General features: G+C 37.5%; 1 protein-coding gene across 3 annotated transcripts in view; it reads left to right on the top strand.

Moving 5' to 3' along the window:
- The window catches only part of NFXL1 (nuclear transcription factor, X-box binding like 1), a 51810-nt gene that overhangs the window by 471 nt on the left and 28566 nt on the right, over window positions 1-22773 (top strand). For all 3 annotated transcript variants that reach the window (XR_012623068.1, XM_074822472.1, XM_074822473.1), the window contains exons 2-15: window positions 1721-1891; window positions 2244-2353; window positions 4540-4673; window positions 6188-6366; window positions 6534-6695; window positions 6779-6879; window positions 8140-8254; window positions 8588-8712; window positions 9659-9781; window positions 10494-10584; window positions 13567-13687; window positions 14317-14473; window positions 15206-15297; window positions 21033-21054. Coding sequence is in view for 2 of the 3 variants with exons in the window: in XM_074822472.1 (XP_074678573.1) it covers window positions 1721-1891; window positions 2244-2353; window positions 4540-4673; window positions 6188-6366; window positions 6534-6695; window positions 6779-6879; window positions 8140-8254; window positions 8588-8712; window positions 9659-9781; window positions 10494-10584; window positions 13567-13687; window positions 14317-14473; window positions 15206-15297; window positions 21033-21054 (1703 nt within the window). In the remaining variant the exon portion in view is untranslated. The remainder of the gene's footprint in view (window positions 1-1720; window positions 1892-2243; window positions 2354-4539; window positions 4674-6187; window positions 6367-6533; window positions 6696-6778; window positions 6880-8139; window positions 8255-8587; window positions 8713-9658; window positions 9782-10493; window positions 10585-13566; window positions 13688-14316; window positions 14474-15205; window positions 15298-21032; window positions 21055-22773) is intronic.

Raw genomic sequence — 22773 nt, 5'->3', positions numbered from 1 at the left:
GGCCCCGGCGCCGCTACCTCGCTGCTGGGCAGTAGCGAGCCGGTGTTTCGTCGTCTCCTGCCTCCAGGTACATCCTGGGGGGAAACGCAGGGGCCCCGGCGGTGGCTGGGGGCTCGGGGGCTGTGCTCTCCCCAGGGGGCGCAATCAGTGCCCTTAGAGCAGAGAAGTATGAAATAATGGATGAAGCAGCTGTTTTTCAGTGCGGTTGGAAATATTCAGGAGAGTGCTGCCCGCTAGGGACAGCCGTTAGGTACTCTGGCCGGTGTGCCACATTGCCCCGGTCTGGGAAGGGTGCGGGCTTCCCAGTGCACGGGATTGCTGTGAGTGTGCGTTAATACACTTGAAATGCTTTGCAGGTACAGAAGTGCCAAATGCGCTTTTAAGTGACAGCGTAATTTCTTATGGAAAGCTCTAAAACTAAACTTGACCAAACCACAGTAAATGTATTGGGTGCAACAGTCTCATACGGAAAACTAGGAGGTACTTAAGACTTGTGATCTGCTGAAGACCCTTATATCTCTGTGGTATATTATCTTAAAGACACTTTGGTTTATTATGAGCTCTGTTAAGTTATGTAATTTTTTTCTCCATGTGAGACTCTTCCTCTATTTCATATTCAATAACTTTAAAAAAAGCTTATATTAAAATACCCTGTCACTTTTAATGTTGCCAGCTGTGAAATAGCATGAACCCACTATTGCAATAAAAACTTGTTGGATGGAGGGAGATCAATAAAAGTAATAATTTAAAAAATACCGAATCCTGGAAGAGGTACCTGTAGGGTATCAGCAAATTATAATAATTGTTCTTATCAAGCATTGACTGGCTTGTTTTTTGTTTTTTTTTCTTCTTCATGCTATGAAAATTGTGTTTGTGTGGGATGTGTGTATGGGGGTTTTTTTTAAGTATCCTTTTCATAAAGCAGCATCATGGATGCGTCTATCTAGTATGTTTGGTTGGATTTGTCAGCAGTAATTGACAATAATTCTTTCTGTGGATTTTACAGATAATGCACAGTAAAGAATCATAGAATAGTTTGGGTTGGAAGGGACCTTAAAGATCATCTAGTTCCAACCCCCCTGCCATGGGCAGGGACACCTTCCACTAGACCAGGTTGCTCAAAGCCCCGTCCAACCTGGCCTTGAACACTTCCAGGGAGGGGGCAGCCACAGCTTCTCTGGGCAACCTGTTCCAGTGTCTCACCACCCTCACAGTGAAGAATTTCTTCCTTATATCTAATCTAAACCTACGTTCTTTCAGTTTGAGCACGCTACCTCTTGTCCTGTCACCAGCCCTCTGATCATCTTTGTGGCTTGATCAGGTCCGTGTCTTTCTTATGCTGGGGGCTCCAGAGCTGAACTGTGGGGTCTTCAGGTTGGAGTCTCACAAGAGCAGAGTAGAGGGGAGAATCGCCTCATTCGACCTGCTGGCCAGACTCCTTTTGATGCAGCCCAGGATGCTGTTGGCTTTCTGAGCTGCAAGTGCACATTGCTGGGTCATGTTGAGCTTCTCGTCAACCAACACCCTGAAGTCCTCCACAGAAAGAGGAAAATACAGTTTATCTCTTCTTGTGTGATACTGAAAATGTAGCAACCTACTGCTCTTAGAAACATAAAGTCGGCAAGCTCTTTAAAGAAAAAGACAGTTGTAACTGTGTAGAACTGAATATGGTGTTATGATTATCATGGTATTAATTATCATTAATCTGTTCTCTTAATAGAATTATCTTCACAGAAGAAATTTGATGAAATTAAGAAGGCTAATCAGGCTGCAGCAAAAAAGCTAGTTGAAGACCAATTTAGCTCCTCATCTGAAGATGATGATGAAGATGCTGAAGTAAAACAAGGAAAGATTTTGGCCAAAACATTTACCATTTACACCAGTCAAACTGGTAAACTTTTTTCATTGACTTTTATTTTGGTATGAAAGCTTAAACAATGCTGTATTATTGGCTGTGTATTAGAATTTTTCCATAATTGGGGGGAAAACACTTTATTCTGATGTCTTGTATTAAAAATATTTGTTCCCAGCAATGCATGCTGGCAGTACTACTTGTGTTTTTATGCAGAATCAATGGTATGGTTTTGAAACTGTCCTAGGTACTTCTAATAATGTGGTTTTGTAATAATATATGACTGGCCTCTGTTCAGAGAAAAAATACGTCTACTTTTACATTAGTCTCAACATGTACAGAATAGCAGATCAAACATTACTGATTGCTTTAAAATCTTTGTACATTAAAGATGGAGATGCAAGTGAACTGGAACGTACAAGACAGTACATGAATGAAGCTTTTCAGTCAGGGGCTATGACATGTCTGATCTGCATTGCTTCAGTTAAAAGGAACCAAGCTGTAAGTATTTTACAGTAGTCTTTTAGAATAAAGCAAATATAACTGTCTGAAAAACTTGTGTTTAATTATATTACTAAGGTAATTCTTGGGTTTGATAGTTTTAAAATGATAGAGTGCTAAATGCAACATTTGGCATCTTTGGATTTTTCAGACACTTGAAGAAATAAGTGCTTAAATATACACATAGTTTGTAATCAGAATATGTATTTTTGACATGTTTGTTATTGTAATGTAAAATAGTTATTTTTTAAATTTTAGAGAGTAGTAGATGAAAAAAATGAAGTACTTGAAGGCCAGTGCTTGCACTGGTGTATTCAGTAAGCCATGTTGTAGCAAACACCAGAGCAAGAAATACTAGGAAGTTAGGAAATATTATTGTTAGATTTATAGCAGGGAAGCTAAGATATACTTTGCTGCTCTAAGTGCTGATCAGGTGAAAGAGAAGAGTGGCACATCTGAGAAGATTGTCTTGTTTCATATAGGTATTTTTTTTTCATGGGAGAGATTTCAGGACAAATCTTTTTCACTTTTATTGTCACGTATCATCTTCCCTTTGACACTGACAGTTATTTGAATCTAATACATACTTGCAACTGTATGTCTAACATTACAAGAAAAAAGTGCAGAAAGTCTTTAACTTCTTATGTTGGATGTACATGGACTACAAGTATCCAATGAAACTGTAGTCGTTAACTTTATTTTTAGAAAGAGATGCAATATGTTTTGTATGAGTTCCTAACATATTTAATCTGTATTTTTTCAGACCTTAATGTATATATTTAGCTTGATTTTTAAGTTCTGTGTCTCTTGGTAGAGTTAATCTCATCTCAGAAGTGATATGATTTGGCAACTTGGGAGTCGTCTTTTATAACTCAGTGGTTTGTTAGTCATCTTGAATCTGTAAGTTTCAGCCAAGTGTGTTTCTTTACTTAATGTCTCCCATTTAGGTTAGTTTTGGGAAGTTAGTTACCATACTTCTAGAAAGTTATGTCATTGACTTTGTACTCTATAAGTTAATGGGGGAATTCTTGTTTTCATAGTATAATTTTATAACAATATCATAAGTTATTAAAAAAAATAAAGAAATTAGAACTTAATTTTTTTGCTGCATTTCTCTTACCAAATTGTTATAGTCACTCTAAGCTGACAATTTAAGACATGAAAATGTGGAAACTACCAAAGTCATAGAACTGCATTTCAGTTATTTAAATTGCTTTTCAGCAGCAGGCTGGTATTCTAAGTGAAGGATTGTGATTTTATTCCAGAACTGATAAAGAGGAGTACACTGGGAACAAGAACATAAAGGTTTAGTGATGGAGACAGGATACTGGCAAAATCAACTCTCTTAAACACATTTGCTTTTAATTCTGTTGCATTTTATATCTCTTTTGCTCTTTGAACAAAAGATGTGAGGTTGAAAGCCACACTTTTAATCAAATCTTTTTTCTTACTAGCGTTGTATATAAATCCTAAAGTTTGAAAGGGGGAAAAATCCTTTTAGTACTTCTACTACCAAGATGTCTAGAGACCTAGAGTATGGGACAGGGAGAGAGGTGGAGAGCGAGCTGGGCTTTTTGGGTCTGGCAGAGAGGAGGCTAAGGGATGATATTGTTGCAGCCTCTTCCTACTTGGAGTTGTGAAGTTGGCTAAAGCCAAAGTCATCTTCGTGGTGACAGGTGGTGTAATGAGGGGCAACAGCACAAACTGGGGCTTGGGAGGTGCAGAGTGGGCACTAGGAAGGTAGTATGACGTTTAGAGTAGCTTGCCCAGGATGGGTGTGGAGTCCCCATCCTTCAGGATTTTCCAACTTTGTTAGGCAAAGCTGTCACTGAACAGGGAGCTAAGTTGCCAATAGTCCTACTTTGGGCATGAGGTTGTGCTACATGACCTCCAACAGTGTGTTTAAATCAACATTTTTATGATTATATGAGTATTTTGGGCTCCATAAACCTTGGCAAAAACTTCCCACAGGAACAGGAAAATATAGAAGGGAAAAGATTATAGGTATGAATCTGTAACAGTAAAACTGCCTGTATTAATCTAACAATAGGTATAATCTATCTTTGGAAATCCATTTTTTAAATGGAAAAATAGCAAGCTTGTATTTCTTTAGATATTACAGATGTTCATCAATGAAAAGAAAGAAATCTAATATAAAGCAATTGGCACTTATATCTCCTCTTTAGGTGTGGAGCTGTTGTGGATGCTTTTGTATATTTCACCTGGTGTGTATCCAAAAGTGGGCCAAGGACAGCCTTTTCCTTGTGTCATCTCCTTTGACAGATGATGATTTTGGGAAGAAAGATTATCCCTGGCCATGGTGAGCTCTTCAGGGTACATTTACAAAGATACTTTTATTGTGAAACGTGTGTGATCTGCAGTTACCTTAGAATGGAATGGTACTTGTAAATGATATGCACACACACACAAAAAAGTTGAGGACTGACTTTTCTGTTACTTTTTTGAATTATTTTTAAGTTTCCATAAACATAATTCAGGAGTATTTTTTAGCCTCTGTAATTTTTTTAGTCTCTGTATGACTCAAGCATTAAAGTCGGTCTTACAGTTTTATATGAGATTGTATAAAGAAGGTGATAATGTTGTGGCTGCGTGAATAATGAAGCTTGCTTTTTCAGTAGGTTTGTATCTGAAAGTTCAGTCAAGGTTTCTCTGTGCATGTTTTTTCTATGCTTTATTTGCTCACCTGCTTTCATGTGGAAACTCGTAGTAATATCTTTGAGACACAGTCCTCTAAGTTGTTTGAAAGCGCCTGGCGGATTCAAAAGCTCAATGTGGGATCTCAGAGAGCAGGTCTGCTTAGGAAATAAGGTATACAATTGTTGGCTGGCAGCGTCTCAAGTTGATAATGCCTGTTCTACTGCAAACCAGTTTTGTGTTTAGGCATGATGTTTATAATTAAAAAATTTCAAGATGAATGGTATTTTATTTAACATTTAAGCACATGATAAAACTGTGTAGTCACTATGGAGAAATGGATTATGGCCTGTAATGTATTATATAGGGGCAAGTTGACATTTTATTTGATAGAAATGAGTACCTAGGTCTTTCAAAGCCTCTACTCTTCTCTGAGGAGGAGCTCCTTGTCTGTTGTCTTTTCCCAGTGTAGCTGGAAATGGGAGCTGCTTTGTTTCTCCTTCCTTGTGTTGCCTCCCTCATCCATGGCTTGCACCTGGAAGCCTTTAGGGCCTATGGCACTAACAAGTTCCAGACCTTTGGTGCCTCTCTACCTTTAGGAATAATGTATTTTTAAATATCTGACACCATCAAGGATAACAAATAAAGGTGTTCATCTTATAATATCTAAGATGCTGAACTGATACAATCTAAAATCTTTCAGATAAAATATTAATTATTTTGCATAGTTTTAATAGCATCGCTAAATTTTGTTTTACACTGCTTATAAATTGCTACTGGTAGAAACCTGGTTTTTATCTCTTTTTTTGATTGGTTCTCTTTAAGAAGGTTAACTCTTTGTTGCATACATTCCTTTGGTATTACTTGATATAAAAATTGTTCCATATGCTTCCTACGGTGATTTTTTTTTTTTATCTATTCTTGTAGAAGAAAGATGGCAGTGATAAGACAATTCCGTAGACATTCTAATGAATATATTGTAAAATCTGACATATAGCAAGACCTTTATTCTATATTATAAATTTAATTATGTTGTTATTAGTTACAGTAGTTGTAAAAATGTTAATTGGTAGCCTGGTAACAATCTTGGGAAACTGAAATGATAAAAACGGTTTTGATTTTTTTAAAAAATCCTAAAAAATTTGCTTTTCTTTTCACTTCCTTTTTCTCTTGTTGTAGTCCAAAATGTAGGTTTGAATACAAACGGTCTGAAACTCCCAGTAGGTATTACTGTTATTGTGGAAAAGTGGAGAATCCAGCACTGGACCCATGGCTGGTACCTCACTCCTGTGGTCAAATATGTGAGAGGGAATTCAAACCTTCTTGTGGTCATAAATGTCTGCTGCTTTGTCATCCAGGTAAATTCATTGTGTCTCTTGGCTGTGTGACCTGTATTTATATAGCTCTTACACAGTTTTGCTTAAAATCTGCTAACTATATTTAAAATTCTCAGAGTAAAGCAGATGTAGTCAAGGCTGCATTTGCTGAATGGCCATTAGCGAGGTATGCTTTTTCCTTTACTTAGGACCATGTCCACCTTGCCCAAAGATGGTCACAACAACCTGTCACTGTAAGAAAGCTAAACCAGTGCCCCGAAGGTGCAGTGCCAAGGAATGGTCATGTCGCCTGCCATGTGGACGAACATTGCTCTGTGGACAGCACACCTGTGAGAATTCCTGTCATGCAGGTAGACCTGCCTTCTTAAACTTCAGAGGAATAGTCATTTTAATTGTTAAGATATATCATTCTTTTGCAATTCCTCACATACAGGAGATTGCCAGCCTTGTCCACGAGTCAGTAAGCAGCGGTGCATCTGTGGAAGACAGACAGCAGAAAGACTTTGTGCGAGTCCTCAGTGGCAGTGTGATCAGGTATTCTGAAGCTGTCTTTTTTAGCTTATTTCTTGTCTTTATAAAATTTGATTACTTGGTGTATTAAGGATTGGAAAAACTCATTCAGTAAGAAAATAATTTTATTTTTTAGGTTTTGAAAGTACAATCAAAAATATAAGCAGCAGTGTTTGAAAATGGATCTACTTAGTGGCCCAGTTCATTTCTGATAGTAGTTAAAATGTCACTATTGTGGAATTGTGCTAGGGTTAAGCTAGCAGTGAATTTGACCTTGTATATTCTGTTTTCTTGTACTTGAGGTTGAAATTTCAGCTGCTGTCTTCAAAAATAAGCATGAAACCACAGTTTAGTGTATAAAAGTTTCATGCTTGTTTACTTCTAGTGACTGTAACAGAATGAAAGCTTTGTGAATCATTCTTTGAAGTATATTTGCAGTTCATTCTTAGGACCAAGGGTATGGATTGACAGACTATAAAAAATAAAAATAATTAAAAAATTAAGTGGTGGGGGGAGATTGCACCAGAAGATACTTGGTCATTATGATCTGAAAGGCTCTCAGCCTCTCTAAAGAATCAGTTAAAATGTGATTTATTTCAGCTAACACTATATGGAAAGGGAGTATAATATAAATAATAGTATGGCCCTGTAAATGCTGGGAACCCCAAGCTGTGCAGCATTGAATGGGCCTTTGATCCATGTGCAGCATGCAGTGCAGACCCCATCTGTAGAAAGGGTTACCCCATTTTGGTCATTGAAGCTATTGTAGAATTTTATTACAAGAAAGCAACTCTTCATCATTTCTACTGTCAAACAGAAAGGGTGTTCAGATGAGAACTTCTTGCTGCACTTTTAGATAAAGGCAAGGACATGCAGGTGGCATAATCACTGGTACCAAGTGGGAGCTGCCTCCAGTCTCCTCTGCTACAGTATGTTTATCCTGTGGCCAAGGGATATGTGCAGCACAACACAGGCCTGAAGGCCAAGCTGTAGGTGCAGTATAGCACAGGCCTGGAACTGTGCAGGTTAACTGTTAAGTGAACCACCCACTCCTCAGTTATACAGTGGTCTTCCAGTTGGGATTGCTGCAGGGGTGATCAGTTTTATATAGTGAACTCAGCTTTGTTAACAAAAGAAAATCTTTGTTAAGATTTGTTAACAAAATTCAGAAAAAGTTAAATTCCATCCAGGTGTCTCTCACCCCTAGTTTTTCCCCTTGGGTTGCTTTGTCTTGGTATGTAGTTCTGTTACATTGTATTCACTTGGTTTCTCTGAGTTTTCCAGGTGTGTGGGAAACGTTTGCCCTGTGGTAATCACACATGTGAACGAGTTTGTCATGCTGATCCCTGTGGAGACTGTCCTCGTTCTGGGAAAAGGTCCTGTCCATGTGAGAAATCAAGTAAGACACTTTTTTTTTAAATAAGATAAATGAAAAAAAAAGTCATCCAGTCTTTGAGTCAGTAGTTTAGGTTAATTCTGTAGAGCAGGGTCCGTAAAAAGTTTTTACAAACAGTGAACTGTGACAGCTTATATTCACTTTTTTGCTTAATTCTTTCAAAGCTTTGTTTAGTACCAGGGGTTTAATTGGCGATGTGCATAATTGAGTAATTCCAGAGAAGCTTTTAAAAAAATGAGAGAGAATTGGCATTTGAACTCATATTACATAGTGCATTTTTTTTTTTCTAAATATTTTGGCTTTTTTTCTAAATGCTTACTTGTAATTTTCATCCAGAGTTTACATTGCCATGTACAGAAGATGTGCCCACCTGTGGTGATAGTTGTGACAAAGTTCTGGAATGTGGCATCCATAAATGTTCACAGCGCTGTCATCGAGGTCCTTGTGAAATATGCAGACAGGTTAGTCTTACTGTAGCAGATTCACATTTTGTTAGGGTTTTTAAACACTATAGGCTTGCAACAGTGGAAGTCTCCTGAGGAAAGTGAAGTAATATCTATCACAAAATCTATGACTTGCTGTTCATTAAAAGCAATACATTTTCTCCCTATTCCCCTTCTGCCCCCACACAATTCTGAACTACTAGTTGAGCATTATGTATCTGAATTGAGGCATGAATGAGGGTCTTATTGTTTTGACTTTGTTTTGGTTTTGTTTTGTTTTTTTAATTATGTCCTAAAACATGCTCTTCTAGCTTCCTTGCTGCTTTGTCTTATTATGCTATTTCTTTATTAGTGAAATGGAAGATGCTGTAATATAATGTTATTTCATTGTTAGTAAGAAAATAATATTTTGCTCTGCTCTAAATATCTATGGAGCTTCTATGGTCTGGTCTATAAAGCTGCTGTTCTGTCTGCTCTCAGTTGTCTCTTTCTGAACCAGCTTTGGCTACAAAGTCTATGCTGAAAGTAGTTAGCACGTGATAGCTGGGATGAAGGTCAGATAAACCTGCTCGCCTACTTCTTAAATGATCTGTATACATGATGGATGAATCTAGCTTACTATGTAGGGGAAGTACTTTTTTGTATGAATTTGTTTTGCATTTATGCTTCACATCTTGCACTACACACTTGAGTGGTTCCCTTGAAGTGGCTTCCCTCTTGGTGTGACCAAGGCTACAGTAAGGTGCCATCTGGAGCACAGTCTTTGCAATACTGACACAAGGGTATTGCACAGATAGTTAATCTGCTCACAGCATGTGATATGCTTCCTGTTGTGATAGAGCGTTGTAATGTTACTCTCTCATGAACTTTTCTTTACAGCTAGTAATAGAACATTTTATTTTTCACTTTTTTTTTTTAAATTGTATTAAAAATATCCTGTTCTCTTCCCTATCTTGCTGCCCAGGAAGTTGAAAAACAGTGTCGCTGTGGAAAGCACACTAAACGCATGCCATGTCATAAGCCATATCTGTGTGAAACGAAGTGTACTAAAATTCGTGATTGCCAAAAGCACCAATGTAGGAGAAAGGTAAGTGCCCAGAGATGGTCTTTCTCATAGATAACTTTTTTAAAACTTAGATATATATAAATCACACCACTTCATTGTTCCGCCTTGTGTTATTGTATAGAAAGAGAAGTTTTCTTCAGTGTCATTCAAATTAGTTTGGAGTGTACCAGAATTCTCTGAACAGCATGTCACCAAGAAAAACTCGGTGGCCTTAAAAACTGGGAGGGGATTTTGACAACTTTCCAGTTCCAGAAGGCAGTTTTGCTTTCAGATACTTGAGTAGTTACTGATGCTTTATGTCTTTAAAAAAAAAAAAAAGTGGTTAGCAACATTTTTGTGCCAGGGACAATATAGTATAGAAGTGGAAGAAATTGCAGAGTAGTGGGGCAAACTGCTGAATATCCTACATGTAATCTTCTGAAATTATTTCAGATTAAAATATTACAAGACTTTGAACTTTTAAAATGTTCTCAGCTTTTTGGAAGCCCTCTGCCTTTTTAGTGTGTTGAAATAATACTTTCAAATGTGTGTTTCCGTGTTATTTTATAATTCAAATTTTTCAAGACAACTTTACAGATGGCCTCCTTGCTATATCTGGCATGACTTTGAGGAAATTTGACTAAATTGCATGCAAATTTTTTAAAGTAGTATTGAAAAAAATGGTAGAAGAGGGTAAATTTATACCGGAAATGTCTATGTTTTCAGTTCTATAGCATGTATGTTTTTTTAATAGTGCTGTTCTGGAAACTGTCCGCCTTGTGATCAAGTCTGTGGGCGGACTCTAGGCTGCAGAAATCACAAATGTCCTTCAGGCTGCCACAGAGGTAAGAATAGGTGAAGGATCCCTATAGTGATAGAAAATTGTTTATCTTTGCCAAACTTCATGCTTGCATGACTCTGTGAGGTGCTTAGTGAATTCTCACCCTTGTTGCATGTGGGCTTTTTGTGGGGGCAGTGTGTTTGAAAGGTTTTTAGTGCTGGTTAGAGCTTAAGGATTTACATAATGACAACCTGAGTTTTTTAGCTGGTAATTTTGCTTAGCATTGTTCCTCTGAAAATGCTCTGTCTCCTTTCCAGCTGCTTAAATAAAAATCCATAGCTTGACTTTTTTTTTTTCCCCAAATAATTCTGTTCACTGAATAGGCATAACGAAGTCCAACTACATACAGAAATGACTGTGCTGGTTGAGTCTGGATGGTTTTTAAAAATCCTAGAATACAACATGTGATACAAGTGGGTTTAAAATAAATGAAAAAAAGAGTTGTTGGAATTTGAATGTGTTTTGGTATCTTACTAGTAAAAGAGAAAATAAGAACTTGTTACTGACTATATGAAGGATAACAAAAAAGTGTACTTCTGCATCCAATGACCTTGGTTAAAAAGATGCTGGAAATGGCCAAAATTACCTGACAGCTTTTATCCTGCCCAATTGCTTTGACATTTGCTTTGTAGGGGATTAAACTGGAATGACTGAAAAAGTGGCTGCCCTCTCAGCAATTTTCTCCACAGAAGCTGCTGCCCTGCTGAAACAGCAGCTGAGTAACCTATGTAATTTCCCTTAGTATTCTGGACTATAAATTGCAACAACTCAGAGAAATAATTCACAACTTGTTCAGCCAGTCTTGCTTTTGAGGCAATGATTCTTAAGAGGACAGGACAAGTAAATGTGGTAGTTGTCCCAGTTAAACTGCTGTTACATCCATCACCACAAAGTAGTAGTTTGTGTTTTCTCTGTTAACTATGCTTCTTCTTCCCCTTCCTTTCTTCTCCCTCCCCCATATCCCTCCAAAATCCTGAAAATATGGTTTTTGCAGGTTTTTTTTGGTTTTTGGGGTATTTCTTTTGTACTGTCAGAACAACACTGGTAACATTGTTTTTCTGCATTAGTTTGGTTGATAACTAAATCATAGAATAAAATTCTTGTTGGAAAACTAAGGAACTAATGCTGCATTATAGGATAAACTTTTATATTGAACAGCTGTTTATATTTGATTCTGCTTGCATCTTACAGCCTGGCTAAAAGTGACAGTGATTTCTAATAACTAACAGCACTATAAAAATAATAAAGCAGTGCCTGTAAGAAAACAAAAGTGAATTTTGTAAATATCAAATATATACTCTTTGAAGTGTAATTTATCAAAACAGTGCAGCTGTCAATATGTAAGTGCTAACTCTTGCCAAAAGTTGCATCTGAGGAAGCTAACAACTATGATATCAGATAAGTTTAGAAAATAACTTGTGTGCTTTAGCAAATCACAATCTAGTACCATTTGTAATATCTTGACAGAATGAAAATATTCCTAATAAAGACAATTATTTTGATTTCAAAATATTTAGATTCATGTGTTTCTCCTTGTATACCAATATTTTAATAGCTGCTGAAAGTTATGATTAATTATTTTATCTTTACTATGTAATATCAGGTCAGGTTAATTTTGCAATGAGCTGCCAGATCTCAGTGACCACTGAGTTTAAAGGAAGTGGTAGTATGTCTTCTGGAAAATAACTTGCCAGATCAGGTAGCTGATCTCAGAATTATTAGAGGTTGCTGATAATAAGCACGTGGCCTTTAGCAGGGGTCCCTGAAAAAAGGTAACTTAATCTATTCTGTTTGTGGTTTGATTTTTTACATCTTTTTTTTCTTAAGTATTTAAGCATGCTTGCTGAGATTTAGATGGATGTTTTGTTTCCTACTGTAGTACATTTTAACACTTGATTTGAGAACAGTGTGCTCTCACGTTAACTTCAGGCTTATGTGCGATCTCTGTTCTTTCATCTTTTTGAGAACATAGGCAGTTGTCTTTGTTAATAGAATATTTAAGTAAATTGTACACGTAAGGCACTCTAGACAGCATAGCTTTAGACTTTCAGTTTATTTTCTAAAAGTAGCTGTTTATGTGTGCTGATAATGTAATTTAATTAACTTTGCAGTATAAAGACTGTATACTTCCATCCTTTTTTCTTCAGCAGCCTTTTGTCACTGAGAGATCTGCTTCTTGAAGTGTTGCTTCTCAGACCCTGTGAACAAGTCAGAATTGCTTAAAAAGTTGTGCTGTCGATAATGCTTTTAAAGCACTGCTTTCTTTAAAGGTTCAGAATGCAACATGATTAATAAGCCAATGTCTAAATTTGGTGGTGTGGTTTTTTTTTTCAGAAGATACATATTCTTACTGTTAATTACTTAACAATAAAACTTAGCAGTTGTCACTTGATGAAGAAATAGTGTGGGAAAGCTATAAATTAAAACATAGATATTCTACAGTTCTCTTAAAAATATATCAGGTTAGTAGCATGAGTAACTTCATAAAGGTGGAGGATCTTTTCATAAAAACATTAATTATGCATAGGCTGAACATCTCTTTAATATCATACAAAAACTGTAAAAATTTATTGTACCAGTTTTTCAATGTCTTTTTTTATCTTTTGAATATAGATGAAAGATGACATGTCTTCATATGTATTCAAGACTGAAATATAAATAGCAGATATTTAAATGTTGTGTGATCCAAATGACTGGGCATTAATAATGCTGACTTTTTTTAAAATGTGAGAGGGATTGTTTCTAACTTGATACCAGTTAACTACTGTAGAATAATCAAGATTATTATGACTATTCTTTAAGAATGGTGAATTCTTTTTTCCAAGAGATTTGAAACTAAGCAGAAATAAATTAACAGCCATCTATTATTTAGGTCAAACTGAATAGGACAATTATACCACATGCATATTCAGAGTTACATTAGTTACCATTTTTTATAATCAGTACCTTATTCAGATTATCATATTGTTGATGTATTTATTTTTAGGTAGTTGTAATCCATGTCCAGAGACTGTAGATGTGAAATGCAATTGTGGAAAAACTGTCATCAAAGTGCCCTGTGGCAGAGAGCGCACCATCAAACCTCCCAAATGCAAACAGCTCTGCAGGTCAGTATAGAAAGTGTGTGTGTTTCTGGTTCTTAAGTGGAGTTTAAGGTGTCCTTAAAGTAGTAGAATATAACTTTAAAAGGCAAAAATTATTCCTTTAATATGATTACAGATACTACTTTTCCATCTTCTGTATTCTTGATTATGCAGATGGAAATTAGCAATAATCCTCCCTATCAGACACCTCTTTGATGCTGTGGTTTCATGAGCAGTTTGCTGCTGTCAAGGGGGAGGTTCTGTCCCACCAAGCACTTCTAATTCTGTAGTCCCACTCGCTTCAAGTCATCTCTGGTACGTTTTAAAGTACCTCCATGAGGCAGTTTACCTAGAAAACTTCACTAGCAAAAGCAAAAAGGAGAATAGTTGCTGCTGGGGTGTAGCAAGATTACTTAGTGCAGAATAGAATTAGGACTGAAATAGCTGTTTGAATATGGAAACCCAGCTTTGATTTAGAACTCCTGTATAATTTTACTGTAATATTAACCACTGCTGTAGGTGAGAAGTAAACTAATGTAAAAAAAAAACCAACTTGTTCGTCTCAATTCTTTGTATTTTGAGCATAATTATCTAGTGACTGTAACTTCATATTTCTTGCTGTTGTATTGATTCATTCTTGGATTTTACTTCAGTCGACCACCTACCTGTCACCACTCTACCCAGGAGAAACACTATTGTCACTTTGGTCGATGTCCTCCGTGTCGTCAGTCCTGCCAGAAAACATTAGCATGTGGTCATTTGTGCCCTGTTTCCTGCCATGATGAAGCACTTGTGAAGCAAACTGGCTTAGTAAGTAAATAGTGAGAAACGGTGTCATTTGTATTCTGAAGAACGAGCAACACTTGTTTGACCTTGATGTTATGTTGGAGGCTTTTGGAGTTCAGAGTAAATAAGTAATCAAGCACAGAGGTACACATACTGCTTAACTGAGAAATGAAGTGGTTCTAGATCCTAGATCTAGATCTGATTAATTTTGTAATATATGTAGATCTAGATGTGATTATTTTGTAATAAATATATAATTGAATGTCAGTTTTCAGCAGTTATAATTACTCAAGAAATAAGATTTTTGTTAGAGTTGTATTACAAATGTTTAATTTCAAATGTAAGCAATTACTTTTAACAAGAGCAAAAATAAATTTTAACTATTTACTAAACCATCAATTTGCACAAGTTAGAAGTGAGAAATTGGCATCTTTAAACATGGTACATGTACTGCATGATGATAATTTCACTTGTTTAGTAATTTTTATATTTTTACATCTATTAAATGCTTAGAATTGTTCTGCTGGGGTTTTTTTTGGGTTGGCTTCATGCTTGATTTCTAGCAGTAGAGCCACAGGCCTTCATTTTCCTATCCTTAACCATGCTAAGGATGAAATTGCGATTTTTTTGTTTGTAGGGAGTGTTAAAAGTGGATTTGTTAGAACTGGGATCTGTTTAGATGATACGTTTGTTTATAGTCAAGCAGATAGTTCCAGTTGTGTTTTGTATTCAACTAACATGGTCTTTTGCTGTCAGCATCAGTCTGCAGGTCCTTGGGAACAGCCATCTGAGCCAGCTTTTATTCAAACTGCATTGCCATGCCCTCCCTGTGAAGTTCCTGTACCAGTGTAAGTATTAAAAAATCAAATTAAAAGAAGTTTTTGTGTGGAAAGACATTTTTTTCTTCTTATACTGTTGTAGAGATGGACATGAAAATAACCGTATTTTTCTTTTCAGATGCAAAGAGCTTATATAAACACCATTCTCATAAAACTGGGAGATTTGGTAGTTGTTTGTTAGACGTTTTTGTAGTGTGTGCTCACTGTATGAAAGGACTGACAGTGTTAGTAAAGATTGGTTGTTTCTAATTCATGTTGTGCACAATGCTACCTTAAAAGAAAAACATGAAAATTGCAAAGGCAGCTATTGTAATTTGATGGTCTTCAGAAACTATATGGAAAAAGTTGTATGTTACTATCTTGCTTGGTTTATGGGGTTGTAGTTTTCTGTGTAATGTATTGCTATTTTGTTTCTTAGTTGTTCAGTTATTATATGCTAATGAATGGCAGGTGGATACCCTTCATCCCATCTGCATGTCTTCTTTCTATTTTTGACTTGTCCAGAAGGTTCTGCTCCTTGAGTAGAGCCCAATCAACTCTTTCAGTGATGATGCTGAGGATATACGGGAAGAATGATGATGACTTTTTTTCACCATTCTCTTTCTGTTTACATTGTGGAATAAGGACTCAAAATTCAACATTTATCTGGAGAAGGAAATACTGGGTTTTTTAGTCTGTGTTGTAGTCTCTTACAGTTTTAAACTCTGCATACTTCACAGGCATTAGTGCCTATTTGTTTCTTAAATATCCCTCCTTAATAAGGGAATATTATGTCCTCATTTCATGAAGTGAGAAGTAGACAAAGAAAGATGATCAAAAATATCCATATAACTACCTACATAGATACGTGTAGAACTTAATTTCTCAAGGACTGTATTATGAAAGGTTGTACTTCTGTTCAGAACTGTAACTGCTCAGTACTTCTGATACTTGGGCTTGAAGTTCAAAGCTAGACTCTCAAAAGATGAAAAATGTGTAGTTATGAACAGTCTGGTTTCAGTGTTTAGGTAGATGCCTCTAGAAACTGTCTTGTGTAGGTATTCAGCAGAGGCCATTGCATAATGTTGTGCATTACAAAGGGAACATCTAGTTCCCCTGAATTCCAACCTTAAAATCACCTCCTTCAGTCTGAAGACTCCTCCCCAGAGGAGGAAAGTCTGCTAAGTGAGAAGGAAACCATACTGGAAGTTGTACTTAATTTTCTAACTAGAGGAAGCATTGTTACGTTTCATAGTGCTTGGGGCAAATAAAGGTTCTTTTAGCATTAGATCACATTAATTCTGCAATACCCTCTCTCTTGATTGATCTTTGCAACTGTAATGTTCTCTTTTTTTTTTTATCTTTTTTTTAAATGGAAATGATATAAGTTTTGTGAATTAACAAAACAATAATAGTAAACAAACCCATAAAATAATGTGTTGCTGCAGAGTGAAATATCTGATACCTTAGATTGTTAGCAGGGCTTTTAGAATCATTGCTAGAACAGTGGCATTTGAATGAATCATAGAATGGTTTAGGGTTAGAAGGGACCTTAAAGATCATCTAGTTCCAACCCCCCTGCCATGGGCAGGGACACCTTCCACTAGACCAGGTTGCTCAAAGCTCCGTCCAACCTGGCCTTGAACACTTCCAGGGAGGGGGCAGCCAAAACTTCTCTGGGCAACCTGTTCCAGTGTCTCACCACCTTCACAGTGAAGAATTTCTTCCTTATATCTAATCTAAATCTACTCTCTTTCAGTTTCAAACCATTACCCCTTACCCTATAAGTACAGTCCCTGATCAAGTGTCCCTCCCCATCTTTCCTGTAGCCCCCTTTAAGTACTGGAAGGCTGCTATAAGGTCTCTCTGGAGCCTTCTCTTTTCCAGGCTGAACAACCCCAACTCTCTCAGCCTGTCCTCATAAGGGAGGTGCTCCATCCCCCTGATCATCTTCGTGGCCTCCTCTGCACCCACTTGAGCAGGTCCATGTCCTTCTTACGTTGGGAGCCCCAGAGCTGGACACAGTGCTGCTGCAGATGGGGTCTCATGAGAGCAGAGTAGAGCGGGGAGAATCACCTCTTTCAACCTGCTGGTCACACTTCTCCTGATGCAGCCCAGGATACAGTTGGCTTTCTGGGCTGCGAGTGCACATTGCTGGCTCAGTCAGTTTTCCATCCACTAGTACCCCCAAGTCGTTCTCCTCAGGGCTGTTCTCAATCCACTTATTGCCCAGCCTGTATTTGTGCTTGGGATTGCCCTGACCCACGTGCAGGACCTTGCACTTGGCCTTGTGGAACTTCATGAGGTTCACACAGGCCCACCTCTCAAGCCTGCCCAGGTCCCTCTGGATGACATCCCTTCCCTCCAGCGTGTCAACCGCACCACACAGCTTGGTGTTGTTGGCAAACTTGCTGAGGGTGCACTCAATCCCACTGTCCATGTCACCAACAGAGATGTTAAACAGCGTCGGTCCTGACACCGATCCCTGAGGAACACCACTTATCACTGCTCTCCACTTGGACATTGAGCTGTTGACCGCAACTCTTTGAGTGCGACCATCCAGCCAATTCCTTGTCCACTGAGTGGTCCATCCATCAAATCCATGTCTTTCCAATTTAGAGACAAGGATGTTGTGTGGGACAGTGTCAAATACTTTGCACAAGTCCAGGTAGATGACGTCAGTTGCTCTTCTCTTAGCCACCAGCACTGTAACCCCATCATAGAAGGCCACCAGATTTGTCAAGCACGATTTGCCCTTAGTGAAGCCATGTTGGCTGTCACCAATCACCTCCTTATTTTCCATGTCTCCAAGCATAGTTTCCAGGAAGATCCACTCCATGATCTTGCCGAGCACAGAGGTGATACTGGCTGGCCTGTAGTTCCCTGGGTCTTCCTTTTTTTTCTTTTCTAAAAATGGGGGTTATGTTTCCCCTTTTCCAGTCAGTGAGAACTTCACCAGACTGCCATGACTTCTCAAATATGATGGATAGTGGCTTAACCACTTCATCCACCAGTTCTCTCAGGACCCACAGATGCATCTCATCAGGTCCCGTGGACTTGTGCACCTTCAGGTTCCTTAGATGGTCTCGAACCCGATCTTCTCCTACAGCGGGTGGTTCTTCATTCTCCCAGTCCCTGCCTTTGCCTTTTGCATCCTGGGCTGTGTGGCTGGAGCCCTTGCCAGTGAAGACTGAGGCAAAACAGTCTTTGAGTACTCAGCCTTCTCCATAGCTCAGGTAACCAGGTCTCCCATTTCCTCCCAGAGAGGGCTCACATTTTCCTTAGTCTTCCTTTTATCACTGACGTACCCACAGAAGCTTTTCTTGTAGCCATTGATGTCCTTGGCCTGATTTAATTCTGTCGGGGCTTTGGCTTTCCTAACCTGGTCCCTGGCTACTCCAACAGTTTCTCTGTATCCCTCCTAGGCTGTCTGTCCTTGGTTTCACTTTGTAGGCTTTCTTTTGATGTTTGAGTTTGTCCAGGAGCTTCCTGGTGTTCTTACCTGACTTCTTCTTTGTTGGGATGCATCACTCCTGAGCTTGGAGGAGGTGATCTCTGAATATTAAACAGCTTTCCTGGGCCCCTCTTCCCTCCAGGGCTTTATCCCATGGTACTCTGTCAGGCAGATCCCTGAAGAGGCCAAAGTCTGCTTTCCTGAATTCCAAGGTAGTGAGCTTGCTGTGCACCCTCCTTGCTGCCTCTAGGATCTTCAACTCCACCATTTCATGGTCACTGCAGCCAAGGCTGCCCTTGAACTTTACACTCCACACCAGCCTCTCCTTGTTGGTGAAAACAATATGATAATAGAGAATGGTTTATATAATCCTATTCTGTATGGATGGATGTTAGTGGGGATTCCATCCTTCACTGCTGAGGTTTTGCAATGCTTTTTGTTGTTTTTTTTCTGATAATTTGGTATCTTTGAACATGAGCAGTCAGAGATTTGAAATGGAATGTATTCAGTATCTGTTTCTGTAAATAGTTGAAAGGGAGTTTCTGGAAAATTACTTGCTCTGTTAGTTTCATAGAACCATTGAGGCTGGAAGGTACCTTGGGGTGGGGTCATCTAGTCCAGCCTCCTGGTAAAAGCAGATCAACACTGAATTCAGATCAATTTGCTCCAGCTTTTTCCAGCTGGACTTTGAAAACCCCCAAGTACATTGATTCTGCAGCCTCTCTGGCCGACCTCTTTCAGTGCTTGATTATACTGACTTTTTAATTTTTTTTTTCCTCTGCTGTGTATCCAGTCAGATATCCAGTCAGAACCTTTTTTAAGGATATGATTGCTGTCTTCTGCCTTTCTGCTGTGAACCTCAGTAAGGAGCCTGGCTTCATCTTCTCAGTAACTTCCCCATAATGCTGAAAGACTACTATTATATCCCCAGCCAGTAGTGTTGCTGGAATTTAGTCAGTCCCAGATGCAGGACTTTCTTTGTCTCTGTATTTCTAGAATTTCCTGTCAGCCTTTTCCTACAATCTGTCTAGATCCTTCTGAATGGTATCCCTGCCCTTGAATGTATTGACTGCACCGACCTTTAGCGTTGTCTGCAGAACTGATGCATTTTTTTCTCTTCCAAGTTACCAGGGGAAAAAAGAAATTAAACAAGATAGTTTATTAAAAATTAAACAAGGCTGAAGAATTCCATCCGTAATTGGTGTCCAAGTAGGATACAAACAACTAGCCACTACCTTTTGAGCCCAGTGAACCTGCCAGTTTTTTCATGCATCTAGTAGTTCATCTGACACCATGACATCTCAACTTGAATGCAAGGTTGCTGTGGGGAACCTCTTATGCGCAGATTTAGTAGTTACGTGGCAGAAGGCAGTCAGGCTGGTTAAGCAGTTTCCCCTTGCAGTGGAACACAGCATGCCACAATGGAATGTAGAAGTCCTAGATGCCATATTAACTGGTTATGGGAAGATTATCATGGATATAAGATAATTGAGCTGTGTAGAGTGAAGAATAGGCTCATGTGCTACATCTGCTTCTTACTATACTAGGTGAAAAACTGGTTGCTCATGTTAATATCCTGCTGTCCTAAAGACCATCTGTAGCTATTGGTAGTTGCTTTGAGTTAGAGAAGTTATCAGAGATACTTAATATGCTTCTAGAAATTTTTAGGAACTGATTTCAGGTATTTTGAATATTAAAGATGTTTTTACTCTCCATTATAAGGTTTCAATAGAGAAATCAAATTAACACTTGGGAAGGAGATGACAGATATGAAATTAGAGGTAAAATGAAAAAGATAATTTTCAATATAAATTGAGCAAAAGATTGATTCAATTTTTAGGAGATCAGTGTTTGAATGAGTCACTATTTAATACCTTCACAGTTCTGATCAGTGTGCAGTTTTTCTTTCCTAGGAATGGTAAACCATTCTAAAAAGGAAGGATTGTAAGCATAAGAGTAGACTAGATCTCTGAAATAACTGAAAAATATGAAGTGATATATTAGTAGAGCCAAAGGAGAATATATTTGGAAGCAATTCAGGTAATTTTCTAAAGTAAAGATTATTAATATATATACAACTATAATCTGCACATGAAACACTGGTTTTGGGATTTTCATCATAAAATACAACAATCCAAACAACTGTTGAAAAAGAGAAGGCATTGATCTGCATAGATAGATAATTTTCTCTTAGTTCGCACTTTTTTAAAAAATAGATTACATTATTTTTGTGTGAAAAGCACTGTCACTGTTTTAAGTCTGTTAAAGAAATACATGTCTCCTAAATCTCTGATTTTTCTCTCTTTAACAGGGAGTGTCTTGGACAGCATGAGGTGAGTCATGGAAACAGTCTTTTAAAGTGGGATATGAAGTACATCTCACTTTGTCAGTCTGAGAAGAAAGTATTAAAGGGAAACATTATATGGCTTTTTTATATTTTAAAACTGATGAAGCACCTTACCATAAGAGCTTACATACCAGAAGGTATTTTAGTTCCTTCTTGAATATATAACTACTTGACTTTTTAGGATTCTTGGACATATTTACGAAGCTATTTGTGTATTCTTGCAGTTGTTTAGTATTTAAATTTTTGGGGGATTTGTGTGTGTGTCTTTTTTCATTACATACTTCTGGTTATTTTTTTTCTTTCCTCATTCTTGTTCTCTCTCTGTCACACACTCAGTTCTCCTAGAAACTGCTGTGTTTCTTTTTAAAGGATAAGGAACATACTGTCATACAGGAAAATTCTTGTGTGACTTGGATCTAAGCATGCATGGATGAAATCAGGCAATATGGTGAAACTTCATTAGGGTTACTCATTAGCTTGTCTTTTTAGTGTGTAGCCTTCTCCAGTTTTAGACAAAGTCATTGTCTATTTTGGCTTATATGAGAAGAAAATCTAATTGACACTTGAAGCTAAACAAATATCATCATTATTCAAGGTAATTTCTAGAAGTCATGAAATTGAAGGTCAAGTTATGTTTCTTGATTTTTAAAAGACGATTGCTAAACTAGTCTTTAATAAAAAACCTCTGCTATTATAGCTTTGTCTACTAGTAAATCTGGCATAAATACACTACCAAAGTGCAGCTAACAATATTATAACAAACTTAGTTTCATTTTAAGCTAGTAAAAAATTATAGAAAACAGTGAATACTTAAAAATATTTAAATACCCCCCCCTTTTTTTTTTTCTTTCTTTAATAATCTTTTGCTTTGTGTTATAATGGTGGCTTGATTATGTGGTGGCAACATCTATAAATATTGTTAACAAAGTTTATATATCCACAGTCTGTTTGCACAGCACATTTATTAATCCAGCCAAACTGTGAATACCGCTTCCTTAGAGCTACTTTGCAGCTTGTTGGTTGCTAAAGAAAAAGGTGTGAAAATGGATGAAAAGAATAAATGTGCCTATTTGCTTCTTGTTGAAACAGCTGGGTTTTGTTTTTGTTTTCCACAGTAAAACTTGCAGGTGTATTAGCCAATGTTTTATCCAGTCAGAGACATGTTTTGTGATATGATATATTGAATCTCACCATAACTTTCATGAGTTTATGTATAAACAAAATATAAGCTATGGTCAATTGAACCAATACATAACTTGCTCTAGACAATGTTACTGGTTTTGGTACTGTTCAGATGTACATGGTTGTGAAGCTTACGTCCCTCCCCATAACAGAGGACAGCATGGCTCTTCTTATTAGAGAAAATGGTTCCAATTACTGCATATTTATAAATACTTATTTCAGAATATTCTTATCACAATCAGCCAATGGCTTTGGGTCATATATATATATTTTTTAATGGGTTAGTATAGAAAATAAGGAAAAATTCCAGGGAGTCTATACCTTTAATTATATAGATTTATTGATGCTATATGGTATTCTAGTTTAAACATTCCTTCTCTCAGCCAGCAGAGTGCAGTGCTTCCTTCCTGCTGAAGTTTAGCAGTTCTGGAGTGGAATGAACTGTCCTAATCTTTGAGATTTTGATAGCAGTCAAGGAAAAGAATGATTTGTTAATGTTTGTGCCAGTGTTTACAGTGTATTT

This window comes from Strix aluco, chromosome 4 (assembly GCF_031877795.1).
Source record: "Strix aluco isolate bStrAlu1 chromosome 4, bStrAlu1.hap1, whole genome shotgun sequence".
Classification (NCBI taxonomy): domain Eukaryota; kingdom Metazoa; phylum Chordata; class Aves; order Strigiformes; family Strigidae; genus Strix; species Strix aluco.
The sequence above is the reverse complement of the archived record's forward strand: the minus strand, read 5'-3'. Positions and strand labels throughout refer to the sequence as shown.